Source organism: Thamnophis sirtalis, unplaced genomic scaffold, assembly GCF_051295495.1.
Source record: "Thamnophis sirtalis isolate CommonGarterSnake01/CBP01778 unplaced genomic scaffold, rThaSir2_p1.2 scaffold_15, whole genome shotgun sequence".
Taxonomy (NCBI): Eukaryota; Metazoa; Chordata; class Lepidosauria; order Squamata; family Natricidae; genus Thamnophis; species Thamnophis sirtalis.
Genome location: NW_028261395.1, coordinates 10,181,980 through 10,202,179, shown reverse-complemented (window position 1 = coordinate 10,202,179; position 20,200 = coordinate 10,181,980). Strand labels below are relative to the sequence as shown.

At 44.6% G+C, this 20,200-nt stretch overlaps 1 protein-coding gene across 1 annotated transcript in view; it reads right to left on the bottom strand.

Moving 5' to 3' along the window:
* Positions 1 to 20,200, bottom strand: part of MICU1 (mitochondrial calcium uptake 1) — a 205,215-nt gene that overhangs the window by 172,353 nt on the left and 12,662 nt on the right. Inside the window, exon 2 of the mRNA XM_087701830.1 lies at positions 66 to 227. Within this exon, the coding sequence (XP_087557956.1) occupies positions 66 to 226 (161 nt within the window). The 5' untranslated portion in view covers position 227. The remainder of the gene's footprint in view (positions 1 to 65; positions 228 to 20,200) is intronic.

Sequence of the window (20,200 nt, the reverse complement as noted above, 5' to 3'; positions counted from 1 at the left end):
CCTGCCTGTCATTTTGCTTTAGCAACCCAAAGCGAAACAAGGAATGGTAGTTTCAAAGCACTCACCTTCTCCAAAGAAGCCCGGTGCTTGTGGTTAGAGCTGCTGTCCCTGCAAAGGCTACCATCATAAGCCTGCGTCGGCTTTGGGCGTAACGAGAAGTACCAAAATGGCGCCTGGAAGTGACAGCCAAGGCCGCCGTAGCAGGAAGGAGACGAAATCGCCACATTCTGGGAAAGGAAATAAAGAAAAGCTTCAGAATGAAAGCATCAGAACAGCTTAGGTTTTGAGACCACTTCTGGGTTTTTTTGAACGAGAAAGAGAAAAAGGAAGTTTTGGTTTTAGGCTTTGGTGATAAGATTTGTTATGACTATAGGTTGCCCTCAACTTGAGAGACCGCCTGCTGCCAATTACCTCCCACAGACCCATTAGATCTCATAGGGTTGGCCTCCTCCGGGTGCCATCTACCAGCCAATGCCACCTGGCTATTACCCGGGGGAAGGCCTTCTCTGTGGCAGCTCTGGCCCTTTGGAATGAACTCCCTGCAGGGATTTGGACCCTCACCTCTCTCCAGGCCTTCCGAAAAGCCGTCAAAACCTGGCTTTGCCGGCAGGCCTGGGGGTGATGAGTTCCCTCCCCTCTCGACATGTATGGTTGTGCGACTGTTGTCTACTTTTATTATTTGTATTTTGTCTTTTATGTTCCCCCTTTTTTTCCCCCTTTGAATTGTTCGCCGCCCTGAGTCCTCCCGGAGAAGGGCAGCATACAAATAATAAAATACCAATACCAATACCATACCAACTTAGCTGAGCCCAAAGTTTCTGTTGCTAAGCAAGGTGTCAGGGTTCCAAGTAACATACCCACAGCAAACAAAACTCTGAGACAGGTAGATTCCTCAAAGAATAGGTTTATTGGATTTTTTATACTGGCACAGGCTGGTGAAAACTGACTCTAAACGTTCCCGCAGTTTTCACCTAATTAAAAGTAGAGGTTTTTCACTTTCTCAAAACTATCAGTCACACGGCCCAATCAGGATGCAGCCCAGTTGCTAGGTGACTTCAATCCCCACCTTCCGAGAACCTGCTCAAATGTCCTTGGTTCCCAAGAGAAAGTATTTTGTTTTGGCTACAAACCCCAGCTATCTCTATTCCCCTCCTTCCTATCCCTTAGCTTCAGCTGTGGCAGCACTGAAGCCTCAAAATGGCCTCAGTCAGATCATCTTCATGGTTGACACAAGGCAGTTGAGCTTTGCTCCAATTTATGACCTTCTCTGCCACAGTTGCTAAGCGAACCACTGCAGTTGTTAAGTGAAACGTGCGGTCGTTAAGAAAATCTGGCTTCCCTGACTTTATAGCAGTTAGCAATAGCAGTTAGACTTATATACCGCTTCATAGGGCTTTCAGCCCTCTCTAAGTGGTTTACAGAGTCAGCATATCGCCCCCACAATCTGGGTCCTCATTTTACCCACCTCGGAAGGATGGAAGGCTGAGTCAACCCTGAGCCGGTGAGATTTGAACTGCTGAACTGCTGAACTAGCAGTCAGCTGAAGTGGCCTGCAGTACTGCACTCTACCCACTGCGCCACCTCGGCTTGTCAAAAGCCAGCTGGGAAAGTTACAAATAGTGATTACCTAATGCCAGGACAGTGCAAGCGTCCAAATTTTGACCACATGACCAATGGGAAAGCTGTGAGGGTCATAAGTGAGAAAAAGTGGTCATAAATCACTTTTTTCAGTGCTGTTGTAACTTTGCACGGTCACTAAACAAATGATTGTAAATCAAGGACTACCTATGTAGACACATTGTTTTTATTGTTATTATTAGATACGCATATTTTATATTTTTAAAGGTTTATATTTAAACTTAGAGTAAGTGGTTATTTTTTATATAATTTTAGTGGTTTTTTTTTATTGTGTAGCTTGTATACTGTGTATGTGGCGCTTTTGTCTTAATTTAAAGTAATGGGTTATTTTATTATATATTTGTATGATGAAATTTGTATAATTGTAAGAAAGTGGGAAGTCACTGTTTTTGTATCCCTTTCCCCTTTCTTTCCCTTGTCTCTTTTCAACTTTCCCTTCCTTTTTAATCTTGGTTGTTGCTGTTGTTGTTTTGTACTTTATTTTTCCTCTGAAACTTCATAGTTGATTAAAAAGACAGAGCAGCTTAAGTCTTGAACTGGGCAGATCCAGGGGCTTTTGAAGAAACTAAAAAGCTGCAGTGTTCACCTCCTTTTCAATCTTCGAGCTAGTAAAAACGAAACAAAACAAAAAACCAACAACAACACCCGCTAGCTTGTTAAGCTTCACAATTTACCACTGAACTTCCTAAACCCTGGCAGAATTTCTACTCTAATTCAGCGATAATCATCTAGTAGGCAGCCACGCAAGTTGAATTCCCTGTCATAGAAGTTATCATCAAACTGAGATGTCAAGTCATAGTCCGTCTGAAGCAGTGGTGGGATACGACCAGTATGCCATGGTACATGTGTACCGGTGCCTGCTGGGAGCACCAGGCATCATTCCGGTACGGTGCTCCAGAGGGCCCACCAGCCCACCTGCCCTCCTTACCTGTATTTGACTCAATTGGGATTTGCACGGACACGCATGGAGCCTACGGCGCCTGCAGGACCTCCGCCGAGCAGCTGGAGCGTTGCGGAGTGTCCCGGGCGGTAACTACGCATGTGCGCACTGCGTGCATTCTGCATGCGTGCATGTGGATGCCCAGCCCCTTTGCACCGTACCAGTTGCAATGGGATCCCAAAGCCACCACTGGTCTGGTGTCTTGGATAAAAATGATTGAAATGTGGACAAAGGCAGCACCTGTTTGGAGACCAGTCCAAAAGATGACAAGCCAAGAAGAAGGAGCCAGGAGACACTCCAAACAGGCTCTTTCCAGCTGGGAGACAGCTGGAAAGTCAGATTCCTAGGGTTGGTTGCGCAAAATTCCATTTTGGGCCTAGCGCAGATGAAGCTTAAAAGGGAAGACTAGGCATTATCCCAGTCCGTGGCACGACAAAACCGCGCTCGACTAAAGCGCGCCCGATTAAACCGCGTCGCTGACGTCATCAACAGGGCGACAACAGCGAGCGCGGAGAAAGAAGGGCGCTTTAAATAGCACTTTGAAAGCAAGCCGATTCAACGTAAGGTAAGGGTTAGGTTTAGGGTTAGGTTTAGGGTTAGGGTTAGGTTAAGGGTTAGGGTTAGGGTTAGGTTAAGGGTTAGGATTAGGTTTAGCATTAGGTTAAGGGTTAGGTTTAGGGTTAGGTTAAGGGTTAGGGTTAGGGTTAGGGTTAGGGTTAGGTTTAGGATTAGGTTTAGGGGGGTTAGGTTTAGGTTTAGGGGTTAATTTTAGGTTTAGCGTTTACAGCGTGCTTTTTTCTCCACGCTGTTGTCGCGCTGTGATGACGTCAGCTACGCGGTTTCGTCGAGCGCCCTTTAGTCGAACGCGGTTTTGTGGTGGAACCATCCCAGTCTGCTGACTAGAATGCTTTGATTTGCTTCCTAGCAACCCAAAATGTAGCCTGATACTTTCTAGATGTCCTAGGTTATATACAGTATCTCGTCCGTCCCAGTCAGAATATCCAGAGAAGCTCTCATAATTTGGTCACCACATTATAAAAAAAAAAGATGCTGAGACTTTGGAAAAAGTGCAAATAAGAACAATTAAGATGATTAAAGGCCTGGAGACAAAAAAAAAAAACCCCAACCCTTATGAAGAACGGTAGCAGGATTTGGTTTGGCTAGAGAAAAGAAGGACATGGTTTTAATTGGACAAAAGACGGTCCAATAATATTAAAATCCATATTGGTTTTGAAGTCAACCCTGACGGACTATGTGAATGCGAGCTCAAACAAAAAAAGAGCATCAGCCGTTCAGAGTGTCACGGTTTCCATTGGACGGTTACAGTCAGTTTTGTGGCATCGACCATGGTATCCTTCTGCGACGACTGCGGGAGGTGGGAGTGGGAGGCACTGTTTTGCGGTGGTTCTCCTCCTACCTCTCGGACAGGTCGCAGTCGGTGTTGGTTGGGGGGCAGAGATCGTCCCTGAGGCCCCTAACTTGTGGGGCGCCGCAGGGTTCGGTCTTATCCCCCCTACTATTTAACATATACATGAAACCGCTGGGCGAGATCATTCGGAGGCACGGGATAAAATACCATCAATACGCGGACGATACGCAGTTGTATCTGTCCGCCCCGTGCCAACTCAATGAAGCGGTGGACGTGATGAACCAGGGTCTTGAGGCCGTTAAGAACTGGATGAGAGCTAACAAACTGGTACTCAACCCGGACAAGACCGAATGGCTGTTGTGTTTCCCTCCCAATAATTTGGCCAGTGTTCCATCGCTCAGCCTGGGGGGTCAAATTCTACACCCCTCAGATAGGGTTTGCAACTTGGGAGTCCTCCTGGACCCACAGCTGACGTTTGACCACCATCTGTCAGCTGTGACCAGGGGGGCATTTGCCCAGGTTCGCCTGGTACGCCAGTTGCGACCCTACCTGAACCGGGAGGCTCTCACAACAGTCACTCGAGCCCTTGTGATCTCTAGGCTGGAATACTGCAATGTGCTCTACATGGGGCTGCCCTTGAAGAGCATCCGGCGACTTCAGCTAGTCCAGAATGCGGCCGCGCGAGTGATAGTAGGCGCACCTCGGTACGCCCACATAACACCCATCCTCCGCGAGCTGCGCTGGCTACCTGTTGATCTTCGGGTACGCTTCAAGGTGCTACTTACCATTCATAAAGCCCTCCATGGTAGTGGATCTGAGTACTTGAGAGACCGCCTTCTGCCGATTACCTCCCTTCGTCCCATCAGATCGCACAGAGTGGGCCTCCTCCAAGTTCCATCCGCCAGTCAGTGCCGACTGGCGACTACGCGGAGGAGAGCCTTCTCAGTAGCAGCTCCGACCCTTTGGAACGATCTCCCCATAGAGATTCGCACCCTCACCACAGTCCAGAGCTTCCGCACAGCCCTTAAGATCTGGCTATCCCGTCAGGCCTGGGGATAAGATCTTCATACACCCCACCCGAATGTTGAATGAATGTTGTGTTTTATTGCTATTTTTTTTTGTACCCACATATTATTTTACGTTCTGTCTTGCACTTCCTTCCCATGAGTTGTAAGCCGCCCTGAGTCCCCTCAGGGAAAAGGGTGGCCTATAAGTGACAATAAAATACTAAAATACTAAATTACCGAAAATGTTTTGTTTTGTGTAACAGTTGTCATCGCTCATTAAGAAAGCCCTGGATATGAAAGATTGCAATTAATCTTCCTCTGATGTCGATTCCTGATTTCTCAATGATGTCTAATTCACTTGCAAGCGTTACATCAGAGGTGGTATTCAGCCGGTTTGGACCAGTTCAGGTGAACTTGAGAGACCGCCTGCTGCCAATTACCTCCCAAAGACCCATTAGATCACACAGGGTTGGCCTCCTCCGGGTTCCGTCTACTAGCCAATGCCACCTGGCTACTACCCGGGGGAGGGCCTTCTCTGTGGCAGCTCCGGCCCTCTGGAACGAACTCCCCGCAGGGATTCGGACCCTCACCTCTCTCCAGGCCTTCCGAAAAGCCGTCAAAACCTGGCTTTGCCGGCAGGCCTGGGGTTGATGAGTTCCCCTCCCCTCTCGACTTGTGTGGCTGTGTGATTCTTGCTTATTTTAATTATTTGTATTCTGTTCTATGTTCCCCTTTTCCCCTTTTGAGTTGTTCGCCGTCCTGAGTCCCTCCCGGAGAAGGGCGGCATACAAATAATAAAATTCAATTCAATTCAATTCAACCTGAAGCAGAAATTTTGAGTAGTTCAGAGAACTGGTAAATACCACCTCTGGTTGGCCCCGCCCTCCTGCCCTGATATGCCCTGTCCTATATTCCCTTGTTTTTTAGCTCAGCTGATTCGCGCAGATTGCCACGCCTCAGCTGAGCTAAAAAAAAAATAGCTCAGCTCACCAGTGCTGACACCAAGGGCAGTCTTTGAGTGCTGTGTGTGCGCAAAGCGCGCGCATATACAACTGGTAGGAAAAGATTTGGAATCCCACTACTAAGAAGGACTTCATGATAGAAGTATTCCAGTATTTGAGTGGTTGCTACAAAGAGGAGGGGGTCAATTTATTTCCCAAAGCACCAGAGGGAGGACAAGAAACAATGGATGGAAACTAATCAGGGCGAGAGACAAACTGGAATTGAGGAGAAACTTCCTAACAGTCAAAACAATTAACCAGTGGAACAGCTTGTGGTCAAAACTTGTGGGTGCTTCATCACTGGAGGTTTTTAAGAAGAGACTGGACAGTCACTTGTCTGAAATGGTATAGGCCTATGTAAGGTCTCCTGCTAGAACAGGGGCTGGACTAGAAGACCTCAAGATCCCTTCCAGCTCTATTCTGATTGAGTGAGTGTTAAGGAGATCCTGTTTCAAGTCTACAGTACTTTCAGTCATGGAAATTTGTTAGGTGATTCTGAGTCACACACATTTCTTTAAAAACCTCATAGGGCTGTTGGTATGACTAACAAAATGAAGGGAGATCCCCAGATAATCTAAAAATAGAACTAATCCAATCAACAAAATTTCCAGTCCAAAATAACTGGAGGGCACCAATTTACATTGTGAAAGTACTCACCGACGTATCTGTTGTGAAATCAAACCCAACCTAGTCTTTGCATCATAACTCAACTACTGCAGTCATGTAAAGTCAGGGCTAGTCTCTTCTCCAAACTACAAATGTATTTGTTTGCGACTACAAAAATATAACAAAAATAGGCAGTGACCAGTAATTATGGAAATAACCCAGATAATCTACCCTGGTTTTTTTTTATTTGAAGACTAGCCGATAACCCAGCGTTGCCAGGGTCTTTATTTATAGAGGGAAAATGTCCAGACCAAACGTAATTTCTAATGTTGGATTTTCCCCCTTACCAGAGAGAGCCCCCTTGTGGAGTACTGTGAAGCTGTTACCATGACAACTCCACTGCTCTGCACAGTAGAAGCCATTTTATGGCAGTACAGTAGAAGCCATTTTAAGGCACGACAGGCTGTATCTTAACAGAACACACAGCCCAAGGGGCTTTAAGGGTGTCTTACTCCCACAGTGTTTTTGTGTACCAAGTTTGATTGAAATTGCTCAAGGTCTTCAAGAGTTATGCTGGAACATACACACATAGCCGTTTTTAGGGAAAGGGCAATTTAGCATGGTTGCCCTCTCTAGAGAGAGCAAAAACGTTGCCTAACATTCTGTAGAGTATTCATTAGTAATTAAGATGTTCCTTTAATAAAAGCTTGTATTTCCTAGTCAAAAAAAGCCAGTTTATTGGTTTGATTATTATAGGAAGAAAAGTGGAAAGTTGGCTAGTGAACTAAATAGTATTTAAAGATGAACTCTTTAAAATGGAAACATCGTCTCTAAACACAAACAACAATCTATTTCAGAGGTACCCCTGGGAATTGCAAAAATGGAAACAATTCATATAAAGATGACTTCAATTTGCAAGTGGTTTGAGGCTGTTTGTTCTGTCTTGCTTTTTAAGGTGCTTGCTCTTCAACAACGCAGCTTCCAGGATAATGTATGCCATTATTTTATAGCGAAACCTACAAAATAATTTTAATGATTTGGGGCAAGAGACTTTTACAGGACCCAAGAGGTTTTGCCATCATTTCCAAAACAAAATAAATCCATCAATCCAACTTCAGCACAAACATAACTATGATTAGATCAGAAAGTAAGGCTGGACTGCATAATACATAATCCCTTTTTTTCCAATTGTCCCTTTATAATTAATGTAATAGGAACAATTCAGGGACATGGTGGCTCAGTGGCTAAGGTGCGTTACTCACGGTGTAACGGAGCGAGCTGCCTTTACTTGTCCCAGCTTCTGCCAACTTAGCAATTCGAAAGCGTGTAAAAATGCAAGTAGAAAAATAGGGATCACTCTGGTGGGAAGGTAACAGCGTTCAATGCACCATCGGCGTTTAGTCATGCCAGCCACATGACTACTAAGACGTCTTCGGACAGTGCTGGCTCTTTGGCTTTGAAATGGAGATGAGCATCGCCCCCTAGAATCTGGAACAGTTCCACCACAAATCCGCGAAGCCCTTCTGCGTGGAGACATAAGCGCGAAGACTAAATCGCGCCGTTCTAAGCGCTAGGGAAAAACGCGACCCTACCGCGATGACATAATCGCGGAGGGCAAAATCGCGCATTCCCAAGCACTCACTACCCTAAACCTAACCCTAAACCTAACCCTAACCCTAACCCTAAACCTAACCCTAAACCTAACCCTAAACTTAACCCTAACGCTAAACCTAACGCTAAACCTAACGCTAAACCTAACCCTAACCCTAACCCTAACCCTAAATCTAACCCTAACCCTAACCCTAACCCTAACCCTCAAACAAACCCCTAAACCTAATCCTAACGCTTACCTTAAATGAAGTCGGCTTTCTGCCGCGGCGCCATTTTAAAGCGCCCTTATGTTGCCGCGCTGTTGTCGCGGCGGTGATGACGCGCGGCGATGACGTCGCGGCTTTATCGCCGCGATTTTATCGCCGCGATTTTGAGCAGCGCAGTTTTGTCGTGCCACGTCTGGAACAACTAGCACATATGTGTGAGGGAAACCTTTACCTTTAATAGGAACAGCCAGGCTAAGATTATAATTAATGTTAGATTATTATTTAGCTAATGCAGACTGATTAAAGTAAACTGAGACTTAAAAAAAAAATTCCATCGTTGTCCCAGGTTATTTTTCAACCTAAGCATAAGTTACAATGGTTAGCTTTGATATAAATTTGCTGTTATACTACGAAGACAAAATAAGAAAAGGAATTAGCCCAAGGGGGATGGAAAGGGAGAATACAAGGCTAAAAGGAATTCTCAAATTGTTATTTAGTGCTGAGTTGAACATAGCATGTCTATTTAAAATATTCATTGAGTTCCTGATAGAAATCTTAAAAAGAAAAGGAAAAAAAATGCCAGTTTTTATTTCTTCCTTCTTCCAGGATATAAAGCATTTCCACCCAAAAGGCTGAGATAGTTACTGGTTCAAGGAATTTCCATGATTGAGGATGAATATGAATAAGGCTACAGGCCTATGCTTCAAAAATATAAAGGAAGGGTTATGTACTTAAGATGGGAGGCTGTATCAATTTTTTAAAATAAAATGTTTAAGTAAACAACTGTAGATGACAGCAAAGAGACAGAAAACTCTTTTCTGCAGTGATCTAATAGTCTTCCAGATGTTTATATTCCTTTTCTCAACAGTCCCAATAATTTGAGTCTCCCTGGATCTAGTTAATAGATGATTTACTTTCTATAATTAAACAAATCTGTCTGAACTTCTTAATATAAATCAGGCAGTTCAATGATAGCATGCCGTCCCTAGTCAGTCAACAGAAAATCAAAGAAGCAATTAAAAAAAAAGACTTATGACCAACTACAATTGAAATTCATAGTAGCTGGATGCACACAACGTGCAAATTCATGCTTTTTTTTAACCATGCATTACTGAACATATAAATCACCTGCGATAAACCAAACAAACCATAGTCTGTTGAGGTTTAGCATGTTGCATGACCTACACAGATGGATGAAGTAGTTACAATAGTTAGAATTTTAGTTTAGTTTGGTTTGTTGTCATGGCACCTCATGAATGAAATTACCATATTTTTCAGAGTATAAGACGCACTGGAGTATAAGATGCGCCAAGATTTTGAAGAGGCAAATTTAAAAAAAAAGTTTTTGCACTCTGCAGACCTCCCAAAAATGGCCCGTTTTTCGTGAAAACAGGCCCATTTTTTTTTTCAAAAAAGGGCATGAATAGCCTTTAGGAGGCTTCTGGAGTGCTCCTGGGGGGTGGCCCCCTAAAAAACGAGCAAAAAAACGAGCAAAAAAACCCAAGCTCATTTCTGCCCTCCTCAACCCCCAGGAGCACTTTGAAAGCCTCCTGAAGGCTATGTATGCACGGCCATTTTGGTGAAGGGGACGGGATTTCAGGAGGCAAAAGATGCTGTATTCAGTGTATAAGATGTACCCAGATTTCAGTCTCTTTTTTGAGAGAAAAAGGTGGATCTTATACTCCAAAAATATGGAAAATGCCATCTTCGGTGGATATTAAATTATAAAAATAAAACATGAACACACATCCTTCACATTCTGTACAATTGAAATTGAAAACCCGATATTGCATTAATATTGCACTATACCGTAGAATTCAATATAGTTACTGCCCTGGGATGGACGCTGTTTTTCAGCCTATTTGTTCTTGTTTTTATTGTCCTGTACCGTCTGCCCAATGGTAATAGTTCAAAAAAAAGGTGCCCAGGATGAGATGGATCTTTAGGAATGCTTTAAGGCAGTGGGAGCTATAAAGCTCTTCAAAAAGAGGGGAGAGGGCAACCAATGATCTTCTGGGCAATGATGTTAACCCTCTGTAGCGCTGTCCTATCTGCCATGGTGCAATTGGCAAACCATACACAGGTGCAGTAAGTTAAAATACGCTCTGCGGTGCAGCGGTAGAAGGTCGCCACTGTTTTTCATTCAGTTGTTATTTCCTGAGAAGTCTCAGGTAGTATAACCACTGCTGGGCCCTTTTGACCAGTGCTGCAATGTGAGCGCCCGAGGTCAGGTCCCCTTTTGGTTCCACCACAAAACCGCGGTCGACTAAAGCGCTCTCGACGAAACCGCGTACCTGACGTCATCACAACGCGACGAAAAAAGCATGCTGTGAGCGGTAAAGCTAAAATTAACGCGTAAACCTAAACCTAACCCCCCCAAACCTAACCCTAAATCTAACCCTAAACCTAACCCTAAACCTAACACTAAACCTAACCCTAAACTTAACACTAAACCTAATGCTAACCCTTAACCTAACCCTAAACCTAACCCTAACGCTTAACGTAACCCTAAACCTAACCCTAACCCTTAACCTAACCCTAACCCTAACTCTTAACCTAACCCTAACCCTAACCCTAACCCTAACCCTAACCCTTACCTTTACGTGAATTGGCTTGCTTTAAAAGCGCTTTTTAAAGCGCCCTTTTTTCTCCGCGGTCGTTGTTGTTGCGCTGCTGATGACATCAGCGACACGCTTTAATCGGGCGCGCTTTAGTGGACCGCGGTTTTGTCGTGCCATGCCTCTTTTATGATAACACTTAACACTGGCCACATGCTCCACTCAGTCTCCATTGATAAGCAAGGCCTGTCTGTCTGGTCTATTCCTTCTAGGGTACAAGGAGGAGAAAGTATGGAACACAAGTAGTCCTAGACTTACAACATTTCATTTAGTGACAGTTCAAAGTTATAACGGCACAGAAAAAAATAACCTATGATCGTTTTCCGCGCTTACAACCATTGTAGCATCCCCATGGTCACATGATCAAAATCCAGATGCTTGGCAACTGTTCATATTCATGACGGCTGCAATGTCTCGGGATCATGTGATCCCTTTTTGCAACCTTCTGACAAGCAATTCAATGGGGAAGCCAGATTCACCTAACTACTGTGTTAATAACTTAACAACTGCAGTCATTCACTTAACAACTGTGGCAAGAAAACGGGGCAAAGCTAACTGAACAAATGTCTCACTTAGTAACAGAAATTCAGGGCTCAATTTATGGCCATTAGTCGAGTCTTTCCTGCATTGTGAAGTGAAAAATATACTCGTAATGCAAATATTTAAGATGCAGAAAAAGCCATAACATTCAAAAACTTAACGCTGGGCAAAACGTCCAAAATTGTTGAAAGGAAATCAACCATAAAATAAGAGAGCAGGGAATGGAGAAAGTTAATAGAATCAGCTTTCAACATCTATTTCTCTCATTCCATCTCCACAAACTTTCCTGGCTTTAATGGCTAAAGAGATTTTTTTTTTCAGGGCCCCAAAAAACAAATCTATATATGGAATGATGCTTATGAGAGATTAAAAGCAAAATTTTAAAAGCATTATTTTGCAGGAAATAAGGCCTGTGTTTCTTAAGTATGGGTTTGGTCAATCAATCATGAATTATTTTTAAAAGCAGTCTCGCTCAAAACATTTTATTCGTAGGCAGCATTTTTTCCCCATGAGCCTCCACTCCTGTCCAATTTTCACTGCTTCGTCAGAGATCCGACAATACATCACACATTCCTGGCCTCTTCTAGAACAGCTACTTGGCAGCCCATCCTGCACTCTGTAAGATTATTTCCTAAGACTTCCAATAATATTAAAATCCATATTGGTTTTGAAGTCAACCCTGACAAACTATGTGAATGAAAGCTTGAACAAAAAAAAAAGAGCATCAGCCATTAAGAGTGTCAAGGTTTTAATTAGGACAGTTAGAGAGTCAGTTTTGTGGCATTACCGACCTCGGAAAATGTTTTGTGTTGTGTAACAGTTGTTACCACTCATTAAGAAAGCCCTGGATATGAAAGATTGCAATTAATCTTCCTCTGATGTTGATTCCTGATTTCTCAGTTATGGCTAAGTCACTTGCAGCGTTACATCAGAGGTGGTATTCAGCCGGTTTGGACCAGTTCTGGAGAACCGGCAGCGGAAATTTTGAGTGATATTCGGAGAACTGGTAAATACCATCTCTGATTGGCCCCGCCCCCATGTATTCCGAGGTGGCACAGTGGTTAGGGTGCAGTGCTGCAGGCCACTTCAGCTGACTGTTATCTGCAGTTCAGCAGTTCAAATCTCACCGGCTCAAGGTTGACTCAGCCTTCCATCCTTCCGAGGTGGGTGAAATGAGGACCCAGACTGTGGGGGCGATATGCTGACTCTGTAAACCGCTTAGAGAGGGCTGAAAGCCCTATGAAGCGGTATATAAGTCTAACTGCTATTGCTATTGCTATTCTCTGCCTCCTGAGTCCGATTGGGAGGAAATAAGAATTTTGCAGTATCCTTCCCCTGGAGTGGGGTGGGAATAGAGATGTCAGGCCTGTAGCCATCTTTTCTTTTGGGTCTTTGGCCTGTCATAGTTTTTCTTACTCTGCTATGCATTTTCTATTGTGGGAAAATGGGAGAGGGATTGTAAGGAGTCACATACTATGTAGTCACAACAAAATTCTTTCTAGAAAGCCAAGGTCATCCTTTGTCTCTGCATCTCTGCACCTGACCGGAATTGGATAGGTGGATCTGCCACCATGGCAGTGGGAGATTGGGGTTCCACCACAAAACCGCGTTCGACTAAAGCGCGCTCGACGAAACCGCGTAGCTGACGTCATCACAGCACGAAGAAAAAAGCACGCTGTAAAAGCTAAACCTAAAATTAACCCCTAAACCTAAACCTAACCCCCCTAAACCTAACCCTAAACCTAACCCTAACCCTAAACCTAACCCTTAACCTAACCCTAAACCTAATCCTAACCCTCAACCTAACCCTAACCTAACCCTAACCCTTAACCTAATCCTAAACCTAACTCTTAACCTAACCCTAAACCTAACCCTAACCCTTAACCTAACCCTAAACCTAACCCTAAACCTAACCCTTACCTTAACTTGAATTGGCTTGCTTTCAAAGCGCTATTTAAAGCGCCCTTTTTCCTCTGCGGTCGCTGTTGTCGCCCTGCTGATGACGTCAGCGACGCGGTTTAATCGGGCACGCTTTAGTGGAGTGCGGTTTTGTCGTGCCACGGGAGATTGGACCATGTAATGGACTTGTGGGTGTGGGGGGAAAGATCTTGAACTTTCAACTGGGTGGGGAAAGCCAGGAAGCTTTCAGATTTGGGTTTTCCCAGATGTGCCAACATGGCTCTCTTAATAAATTGGAACTTTGAGCAATACTTTACTTTGGGTTCTGATTTACTTTTGGATGCTAATTGGAACCCTGACAGGAGACTTTACAGTATCCTTCCCCTGCCACACCCACCAAGCCATGCCCACAGAACCAGTAGTAAAAAAATGTGAATCCCACCACTGCATTATCTCTGAAGTTCCTGGACAGTTAAAATTGCAAGCCAAACCTTCCACAAGAATATATTCTGGTTATCAAATTATGAAGGTCCAGCATTAGTAAAACTACCAGAGCAGGCCAGGGGGCAAATATATCAATCCTCACAAAAACCAGCTTACTAATGAAAAAGGCAAGAAGGAAAGCAGAGTCAACGTTTGTGAACTGATGCTGTTCAATTTATGTGCGTTAGCAAACTGGCCCCCTCTAAATCTAGGGGACACCTACAAGAAAAGACAGCACTATCTATTGCTGAAGAGGCTGACAACACAAGGGAACTCCTTCCCATTTAGTAGATGGGAAACAACGTGGTGTCACACTCCATGCTCCGGCACTGCGGTTTCCACAAGCAACTTGATTGGTTCGGCCTCTGCGATCACAGTCAGAAATGGGGAAGGAGATCAAAGCAACTTCGGTGACATTTCTTCTCCTGCAGCACATGGGAAATAAGGAAGTCCCTAACTCCCAACAACAATTTCAAAGATCAAAGCTGGTGCATATAGATGAGCTAACCAGCGAGCTCATCGCGGATGGAGAAAGTAGAAAGAATGAGAGAAAATCTTTTATAGGCAGCTTCCTAAGACAGCAGAGATGCAGGAATAATTTCATATGCAGAAAGCTTCATATCCCTTTTAGATGCAAAGAAAAGTAGGCTAAAGGTAACGGTAAAGGTTCCCCTCGCACATACATGTGCTAGTCATTCCCGACTCTAGGGGGCGGTGCTCATCTCTGTTTCAAAGCCAAAGAGCCAGGGATGGCCAAAGACGTTTCCGTGGTCATGTGGACAGCATAACTAAACGCCGAAGGTGCACGGAACCCACTTACCTTCCCACCAAAGGTGGTTCCTATTTTTCTACTTGCATCTTTACGTGCTTTCAAACTGCTAGGTTGGCAGAAGCTGGGACAAGTAACGGGAGCTCACTCTGTTACGCAGCACTAGGGATTCAAACCACCGAACTGCCAAACTTTCTGATAGACAAACTTGGCGTCTTAGCCACTGAGCCACCACATCCCTTTAAAGTAGGCTAGTTATGGTTAATAGTAGCCAGTGTTGGTCTCTGGTATTCAATCGTAGGCGAGGATGTCTCTTTCAACTCTTATTGCTTTGCTCCTTCAATATGCTCAGTACAGCATTGTCTAGCTCAAGGGCCTCAAACTCAATTTCATTGAGGGCCGCATCAGGGTTATGTTTGACCTGGGGGAGGGGGGGGCAATGAGCATGGCCAGGGTGGGTGTGGCCAGCTCAACATTACTCGTGTTGGGGGCTCCTGTGGAGGCCTGAGCACGTGGCTCTCCCAAGCTCCATTTTTGCTGGCAGAGGCACTGCAGGCCGGTCCTTTGCTGTTTCCAGGGCAGCCCCGCAGGCCAGATCTAATCACCCTGCAGGCCACATCTGGCCCACGGGCCTTGAGTTTGACACCCTTGGTCTAGCTAGTGGTATCAATAGAAGCTTACCCCAACTGATTTTGTTGGAGGCACCCCATAGTTGCATAGACTGCTGATATTCTATGATCATGCTTTTCTCAGTCATTACGAGTTGGGATCATAGAGTAGAGCCGAGGTGGCGCAGTGGGTAGAGTGCAGCACTGCAGGCCACTTCAGCTGACTGCTAGTTCAGCAGTTCAGCAGTTCAAATCTCACCGGCTCAGGGTTGACTCAGCCTTCCATCCTTCCGAGGTGGGTAAAATGAGGACCCAGATTGTGGGGACGATATGCTGACTCTGTAAACCGCTTAGAGAGGGCTGAAAGCCCTATGAAGCGGTATATAAGTCTAACTGCTATTGCTATTGCTATCTCTGCAATTTCTTGCTCCCGCATCTAGCTCCAAGCTCAGTTCAAGAAACAGAAAGTGAGACCTGCCGTCTCTGTTCTTCGAAACATTTGGGTCACCCGAGAATATTAAACACCAGACAAATCACACATACCATGTTCGCAGACTGGAATCACATCAAGGGGTGATTAAAGAGGGAGGAGAACAACGCTTTGCCTCACATCCAAACAAAATACAGGCTCCTGAAGGAATGAAGAAGACTCATTTTTCCATTCTTGCAACTCCAAGGTTAGAAGAAAGTCTCAAATTTATTCTATTCTTGGGGTAAACATTATGAATAATGCTTAAGACCAGTGGGGCTATTCAGCCAGTTCTATCAGGTTCAGGCGAACTGGTAAGCAGTGGCCGCGGGAGGCCCAGATGTCATCCCGTTTTTGACGCTCTGTGCATGCAAACCGGTAGCGAACATAAGTTGATTTAACCCCTGCTTAAGACAGATTTCTGATTAAGACCATTTTTGCTTAAGACCAAAGTGTGTGCAATTCTTAGGACACAACTAAGAGTGGCTTGTTTTAATAAGACCCCAGGTAACACTCAAAAGCTGTAACTGATCTCTTAATCCTATGAACAACCTACAGTCTTATTTCTGTTGACCCATTAAATTTAATGTAGCGTCATTAAGCGCAGAAATGTTAACCTCTTTTTAGATTCCAGATCATCTGGTATAAATCTGAATTTGATTTCTGGAAGAAGATACGGATTGTAAATGGATAGTTTCTTTGATCGAACTCAGGCTAATGGGCTATCATATTAATTCCAATTTAGTGGGAATTCCACTCATCTGGAAGCAGAAACTAAATTGGCTTGGACCAGGGATGAAATTTGACTGGGTCTATCCGGTTCGGGCAAACCAATAGTGGCAGTGGTGGGAGCCTCGGCCCACCCACCCGGGTATCAACACATCCTGTTTTTGATGCTCTGCGCATGCCCAAAATGTCCTGTGCATGCGCGGAGTTCGCGCATGCGAGCAAAGCAAGAGCATGCGCGCGCACACACACACACACACACACACACACACACATTTGCAAACAGGTAGCAAAAGTAAGTTGATTTTATCCCTGGCTTGGACTGAAAGGGAAAACTTCATCTTTTGCCATAGAGGTCCTTGCTGCTGTGACAGACAATATGCCAGCCTTGTTGACTCTCACATCTTTCTATGCGCTGAACAACTACTGTCAAAGTCATAGAGAAGAGGTGGTCAACTTATTTTCCAATGCCCCTGGAGACAGGAAACGCAGCAATGGGTGCAAGCTACCGTATTATTCGGAGTATAAGGCTTTTACTTTACTTTTACTTTTTACTTTTGCCTTTATTTGTATGCCGCCCTTTTCCCTAAGGGGACTCAGGGCGGCTCACAATTCAAAAGGGAGGGGGAAACAACAAACAATAAACAATACAGCATATTAAAAAAGAAAAACGCAACAATCACACAATTTGAGTGGGGCTATAATCTTAACCCCAGGCCAGCCGGGACAGCCAGATCTTTACAGCAGCGCGGAAGGATTGGAGGGTGGTGAGGGTCCGAATCTCCATGGGGAGTTCGTTCCAAAGGGACGGAGCAGCCACCGAGAAGGCCCTCCTCCGGGTAGTTGCCAGTTTGCACTGGCTAGAAGATGGGATTCGGAGGAGGCCTAATCGATGCGATCGAATCGGTCTGGTGGAGGTAATTGGCAGTAGGCGGTCTCTCAAGTACCCAGGCCCACTACCATGAAGGGCTTTATAGGTGATAAGTAGCACCTTGAAGCGCACCCGGAGATCAACAGGTAGCCAGCACAGCTCGCGGAGGATAGGTGTTACGTGGGTGAACCGAGGTGCACCCACTATCGCTCGCGCGGCCGCATTCTGGACTAGCTGGAGTCGCCGAATGCTCTTCAAGGGCAGCCCCATGTAGAGCACATTGCAATATTCCAGCCCAGAGGTCACAAGGGCACGAGTGACTGTTGTGAGGGCCTCCCGGTTCAGGTAGGGACGCAACTGGTGTACCAGGCGAACCTGGGCAAATGCCCCCCTGGTCACAGCTGACAAATGATGTTCGAAGGTCAGCTGTGGGTCCAGGAGGACTCCCAAGTTGCGAACCCTGTCTGAGGGGCGTATAGTTTGACCCCCCCAGCCTGAGAGATGGAGTACTTGGCCACAAAGGCACACCTTTTTCCCCCAAAAAAAGAGGGAGAAAATCTGGGTGCATCTTATACACTGAATGCAGCATTTTTGGCCTCCCTAAACCCTGCCCGCTTCAACAAAATGGATGTGCAGAGTCTTTGGAAGGTCTGCAAAGTGCTCCTGGGGGGTGGAGAGGGCAAAAACAAATGAAAAATGGGGCATTTTTTGCTCTTTTTTGCCCCCAGGAGCACTCTACAATCCTCCCAAAGCCTATGCATGCCGTGTTTTTGCAAAAAAAACCAGGGCCGTTTTTGCAAAAAATGTCATTTTTTGCTTGTTTTTGCCCCCCTAGACTCCAGGAACACTTTGCAGGCCTCTCAAACTCTCTGCATGCTCCATTTTTCACAAACAATGAGGCGTGCAAAGAGTTTGGGAGTCCTGGAGAGTGCAAAAACTTTTTTTTTTTAAATTTACCTCTTCAAAATCTTGGTGTGTCTTATACTCTGGTGCGTCTTATACTCTGAAAAATACGGTAATTAAAGAGAGGTCCAATCTGGAACTATGGAGAAATTTCCTAAGAGTAACAACAATTAATCAATGGAACGGCTTGCCTCCAGGAGTTGTGGATGTTCCATCACTGAAGGTCTTCAAGAAAAGATTGGACATCCATATTTCCAGGATGGAATAAGGTATTTTGACTTGGCCGGAAGTGGGGGGGGGGCGGGGTTGATTAGAAGACTTCTAAGGTCTCTTCCAGCCCTAAGATTCTATTATTCTTCTCATAGACAATGTATAGATGGACTATTCTGGGATTTGTTAACAGATTCTGAAAGCTTTGGGGGATCAAAGCTGGCATAGGCTTAGCATCTAGATCAGTGTTTCTCAACCTTGGCAACTTGAAGATGTCCGGACTTCAACTCCCAGAATTCCCCAGCCAGCATTCGCTGGGTGGGGAATTCTGGGAGTTGAAGTCCGGACATCTTCAAGTTGCCAAGGTTGAGCAACACTGATCTAGATTCAACCATCTGAGGATTAAGCAGAAGCCAAAATGTTTGTCGCCTTCTCACCTAGGAGAATTTATCATCTCAGTCTGATTAATGCCTGTTATGGCTTTGCGAGGACACCTATCCCAATAAATATCCATTCTGTAAAAGAACAAAGTAAGTACTGAACCGAAGCTAAAATTATAAATGGTTGGCCAGCTCTGGATTCTAGTGACAATTCTGGATGTGATAATTAAAATGTTGCAGACGTCAAACAGCAAGCGCGTCTTAGATATGGTCCACATTTCATTTTTCTTCAGGTGACATAATTGTCAGGTGCAGTTATCATCATTCAAGACACGTGCATGGAACGGTAACATCATATCATCGTAAAGTGCATTACCATCACTGCTGACTGTACAAATTGACTCTTCTCAACTGAAATGTATTGGCTGCAGTCCATGGAACATTTCCCATGGTTTATTTTTCCATTTTGGAAACAGCTAGGGAGGCCTTCCCCACTAGCAACAACAACAACAACAACAACAACAAATATCCTTCAGACAAAATAATGCTCAGTTAGGTCCATCCTTAAAACCAGTTTTGTTTTCCATTTCAAGTTTAAGTTCAAAAGATAATTTATTCTGTATACAGAATTTATTCTGTAAAATCCTTTACAGTTGGTCCTTGTTTTGTGACTGAACTCGGGGCCAACAACTCAGTTGTTAAACAAAGCGGTCTCTAAGTGAATCCACCGGTGTCTTACAACCACAATGGAGCCCAAAATTTATGTTGCTAAGTGAGACATCTGTTAAGTAAAATTTGCCCCGTTCTACAACATTTCTTGCCATAGTTGTTAAGTGAATCGTTGCAGGTATGAAGTTAGTAACACGGTTGTTAAGTGAATCCGGCCTTCTCATTGACTTTTCCTGTCAGAAAGTTGCAAAAGGTGATCGGATGATCTCGAGACGCAGTGACCGCCATAAATTTGAGTCAGTTACCAAGCATCTGAATTTTGATCACATGACTGCAATGGTTGTATGTGTGAAAAATGGTGATAAGTCACTTTTTTCAGCGCAGTTTAACTTTGAATGGTCCCTAAAAGACTACATGTATTATCTTTTGCTTTCTAAACCTGTGAAGGTCTTAAATGCAAGGATTGCCGTATTTTTTGGAGTATAAGATGAACCTTTTCCCCCCAAAAAAGAGGGTGAAAATCTGGGTGCGTTTTATACAATAAATGCAGCATTTTTGTCCTACTGAAACGCCACCCCCTTTACAAAAATGGACATACAGGGGGTTTGGGAGGCTTGCAAAGTGTTCCTGGGGGCTGGGGAGGACAAAAACGAGCAAAAAAACAGGCCATTTTTGCT